At 30.6% G+C, this 4,979-nt stretch overlaps 1 protein-coding gene across 1 annotated transcript; it reads left to right on the top strand.

The window, feature by feature from the left end:
• The first annotated feature begins 709 nt into the window (after positions 1-709).
• LOC104098188 (glyoxylase I 4-like) lies at positions 710-2,700 on the top strand. Its single transcript, XM_070185747.1, has 3 exons — positions 710-934; positions 1,551-1,665; positions 2,185-2,700. The coding sequence occupies exons 1-3, from the start codon at positions 768-770 to the stop codon at positions 2,497-2,499; spliced, it is 597 nt and encodes a 198-aa protein (XP_070041848.1). The 5' UTR covers positions 710-767; the 3' UTR covers positions 2,500-2,700.
• Positions 2,701-4,979: the final 2,279 nt, after the last annotated feature.

The following is a 4,979-nucleotide window of genomic DNA, read 5'->3' as shown; positions in this document are numbered from 1 at the left end:
ACCACGATTTGAAACTTATTGTTTTGGAATTCTAGGTCTTTTAAGCAACCGGGTTCTAAATTATTAATTTTGACATATTGAATTAATTTCTTAAGTGAAATACGTGGTTTGGATCAGAATTACGAACCCAAAACATAAAAGGTAGCTCCACCCTTCATATACGTATGTATCTTTCATTTCAAGCACTTAAAGGACAATATAATAGCGCCGAGTACAGTAGCATTATTGGTGTCTTGGCATGGCAAATGTAAATAGGTTTACATCCACTTTCACACAACTGAACAATTTCATAAGAAGATCTTAAATATCACAAATGTTTGTCCTCTACATACTCTATGATAAGAACTTGCCAGGAAGGTTCCTTGATATCGAACCTCTTCGCACCTAGGAGTGTGGTCTATTGGTCAATAAAGCATGTCGAAAACTATTAGGTCTCAGGTTCAAATTTCAGCGGAGGAAAAAATGTGATTTCTTTCTATATGTCCGAACCTTATTTGACATAGATACTCGATACCTACATTGATGAGAGATGTACAAGCACCTTTTTAGAATTAATCGAGGTGCGCGCAAGATAGCTTGGATACCTCGACTATCAAAAAAAAAAAAAAGCAAAAGGAAGGTTCCTTAAAAAAAAAAGGAAGGTTCCTTGATGTCACTTATATAAGTTTTCCATAATGCAGTTTATAAATAAGCAACATCTCTAGGCTAGCTGATCCAAGCACAAACAAGTAATAAGCAGAAGAAGAAGAAAAAGAGGAAGAGAAAAGATGAATATGGAGATTGAGGAAGTGATCTACCAAAAACTGCCACTCCTTTCACTGAACCATGTATCTTTGTTGGTGAAAGATGTTTGGAATTCAGTGCAATTCTATGAAGCTGTATTGGGCTTCTGTCTTGTCAAACGCCCTTCTTCTTTCAATTTCCATGGAGCCTGGTTAGCCCTCCTTTCCCTATCTTTCTTTCCCTTTTCTCAAGTCTAAATGATGCTCATCATTCTGTTCGGAAACAGAGCCAAGATTTGAAACTTATGTTTTCTGCCCTTGTTATTGACTACTCTCGTTTTGTTATTGAGATTGTAATTAAATATTATTTTTTTGTGTATATATATATATATATATATATATATATATATATATATATATATATATATATATATATAAATTTCTTAATACAAAAACATGGTCTAAGCAAACGTTAGTGGGTTCGTCCAAACCTGTATATATTGTAGCTCCACCCTTAATTATGTTCCATCGCATGATACATTTACCTGCTTATATTATATGTTCTAAAAAGAACCTTTTAATGTTTGAAAACTCTAATTTAATTTCTTATTTTACTTTTAATGACGTGATCTTTACGGAAATAATATGAACTATTTACGATCAAAAGTTTCACGAATATTTAAACTGTGTACTCAGTAAAACACCGTAATATAAAATAAATGGAGGGAGTATATAAATCATCTATTAATTATAGCTTAGTAACCTATGTCATCTTTAATTTTGAAGTGCTTAACAATTTGATAAAAGATTACCTTTAAAATATTGAAGGCTTTACAATTATGGCATTGGGATTCACTTGCTTGAGAATAAAGCTATGGAGGACTTGGATGTCAACAATGAACCACGCCCTATTAATCCAAAGGATAACCATATTTCCTTTCAGGTAAGTCAAACCACTGCTGATAAATTGAGCTTTATGTATTTTCTTGTTATTTTTGTTATTCATATGACATTTTGGCATGAACTTTAAGTTTTATATAATGAGATACCTAAAATAGTTGTATGTAACTTTATTTAATTAATAATTATAATAAATGCTCTCTCTATTCTAATTTGTGTGACACTATTATATTACTATTTGGAAAATTAAAGAGAATTTTCTAATTTGGCCATGGTTTTAAAAGTAGCTTTTAAATATTTTGAATAATAATTATTACTATGATCACTTATAGAAATTTCTGTGTAAAAGTTCCTAAATATAAATTTTTATTTCAAAAGATTTAAAGAATATATGTATTCGGAACCTCGTCACATGAAATGGAACATATATAGAAAATTGTAAGTAAATTGCTCTAATATTAGTGTCAGCATATATATATATATATATATATATATATATATATATATATATATATATATATATATATAAAAAAAAAACCTAAATCCTTTTGATATTAAGCAGTGCACTGATGTTGAATTGGTGAAGAGGAAGTTGAAAGAGATGGGAATGAGATATGTAACTGCAGTGGTAGAAGATGAAGGAATCAAAGTAGATCAAGTATTTTTCCATGATCCAGATGGCTATATGATTGAAATTTGCAACTGTGAAAACCTTCCAATGCTGCCTATTTCTTCAAATTGCCAACTTAATCACCAATTTATTGGCACTTACAATAAGAAGATAATGCCAATGGCTGTCCCAAATTATAGCTGTGGTTTTATGGAGACTCTTATGATGGAGAAATTAAGCATGGACATGCTCAACTTTTCCTTCTGATTAAAACGATCTTTGAAATTCTTGATAGTCTTAAAAGGGAACGCGAATCTAGCGACGACTATTCTTGAATCTTTGAATCTTTCAAATGTTTGCTTAATTTTTACATGCAAAAAGATTATGTATTTGCAGTTTCAAAACTTTATAGTTTGGTTATGTGCAACTATTATTTAATGAATAAATTATAAGAAAGTTGTTGTATTATATTTTCTTTTTATTTTCAGTTTTGATATCATATAGATCTAGTTTGTTGACCTTCATGATAATGGGACAAAGGATACGAAACTGCAACATACTAACAAGAAGTCGACTATATTTAACGAAACAGGACCAAAATTGTCCTTGATCTATTAGACAAGGTCTATAAATACCTGTTGAAATACCCTTATTATTATTTTCTTCTGGTTCAACTATACCCCTGAATAATTAAAATTATATTGTCCAAATATGCCTCTCCTACTAACGGCGGAAGCCACATGTAAGTATATTTGACCTTGTTTACCCTCAAAATCGGATAATAATTAAATTTGTAAGTGATTTTAAGGATACGCGGATTAACCTGATGCAAAGCGATAAATTAAGTTACTATTGAATAAACAAATATAAAATAAATTCAAACCACACGAATTGGATAGTTTCAGCCTTAGTTAAATAGTCACTCTCGAGCCGGGCTCACCACGACCGGTACAGATGAAAAAGAACAAGAGTTAAAGACAAAGAAAAATAATAATATATTGATTTTGAGTGCGTGTTACAATGTGCTTCATGAATTATCAGACCCCCTTTATATAGTAGGGGAGCTCTACTTTAGGTACAACTCTATAAAAGGTAAAAAAAATCTTTTGATTCATTGATTGCCGGTTCCTTATCGATACGTGCAGAGATTTCCGTTGTGATATTCGGCCGTTCACGAATATTTAGGCTTTCTGTTAGCTATGCTGGATTGTCTGACAATGTTCTTCGAAGTCGTTCGAGGCTAGGATCGATTCCGGGACCATGGCCTCGATATTCTCGAGGGCAGGCGTCATGCCCCCGGGTTCTGGCCCGGTGGGACTTTGGCTCGATTTCGGTCCCTTGCCGCCATGTCTCGAGCCTGGCTTATTTTTTCGAAAGTCGGGATGTACCATGAGCTCGATTTCACCCGCATAGAAGCCCCTTTTGGTTGCTTAGGGTTATATTTAGTCCATTTTAATTAATTAGTCTTAGAATACGCGGGTTGCGCGTGTACCTCATCTCAATCAGTACTAATTTTCTATATTATTATATTTTAACTATAAGGTAAAATATTAAAATTATAATTGAGTTCCTAAAATGATTAATTGTTAATCTTATTTAGTTATTCAATAAAGGATGAAAATCTATCCCATAAATATACTATCATCTCAATCAATAGGTAACTTAAAATTAATTTCAAATTTATAATATAAATATTTTAAGTTTCATAAGTTATCATATTTCTTTATTAATTTCAGCAAGAAAAAATAAATTTTGAAGATTTAAAGTTTTAACGTAAAACTCTTTTCAAAGAAGTTTGATTCCTCAACATATTTAACATCGGAACTATTATTTTTGATGTTTCTTCGGAAATAGTTTTGAATTGTGCATGAATTCGAAGTAACAAAATCATTGGCCACATAACTATAAGGGAAGGATTGTTTTCACATTCCATTACAAATCAGAGTACATATAGAATTTACATTCCATTATTGTTCAATTCGACCGATGAAGTTTTAAAAATAAATTATGGGTATTTTATATCGTTCAAATAAAATAAAATTATATATGAAAAAATATTAATAATTTTAAATTACTAAATATTAGGACTCCCTACTTAGTTCAAATAAGGAAAATTTTATAACCAAAATTTTAGTTGATTATAAAATATTAAGTAAAAAATTTTATTTATAATTTTGTTCAATATGAAATCTATTAAAAACTGATACAATATTAGACAACCAACACAGAGGTAAGGTCTAATGCGAGTACAACTAGTAAAAAAAATAGATTGACGAAAGGGTGAAGCAAACAATCTAATGCAAAAAGCTAACTATTTAACCAAAGTTCACAATCAAGAAGACTAAAATAAAGATGTATTGGTTGAATACGTGAATGTAAAATTTAACTATTATTAATATAAATACTGTAAATATAAATACAAATACAAATTTATAAATATATCGAAGAAAATTTAACTACTAATACAATTACGTGAATGCAAATTAATAATACAAAAACTTAATTTTTGCTCGTCAAACAGAACCAGAAACCCTTAATTTTGTGTCACGACCCAAAATCTCATCACAGGCGTCGTGATGGCACTTAGTCTCTAAGACTAGGTAAGCCGATTATAATTTCATTTCGAGCCATTTTTTTTAACATATAATTTAATACAAGTGTCGAAACCAACAACGGAAATAATTATAACAACCTCCCAAGACTGGTAATACTAAGTCACGAACTCTAACTGAATACATGCAATGATC

Source organism: Nicotiana tomentosiformis, chromosome 9 (assembly GCF_000390325.3).
Source record: "Nicotiana tomentosiformis chromosome 9, ASM39032v3, whole genome shotgun sequence".
NCBI lineage: Eukaryota > Viridiplantae > Streptophyta > Magnoliopsida > Solanales > Solanaceae > Nicotiana > Nicotiana tomentosiformis.
This window is presented reverse-complemented; position numbering and strand designations above follow the sequence as displayed.

Bases quoted from the DNA above. Each gene is read 5' to 3' on its own strand.
- LOC104098188 (XM_070185747.1), top strand. From the start codon at position 768: ATGAATATGGAGATTGAGGAAGTGATCTACCAAAAACTGCCACTCCTT. The intron at 935-1,550 runs GTTAGCCCTCCT...AAAATATTGAAG, and splicing joins TTCAATTTCCATGGAGCCTG to GCTTTACAATTATGGCATTG. The intron at 1,666-2,184 runs GTAAGTCAAACC...GATATTAAGCAG, and splicing joins ATAACCATATTTCCTTTCAG to TGCACTGATGTTGAATTGGT.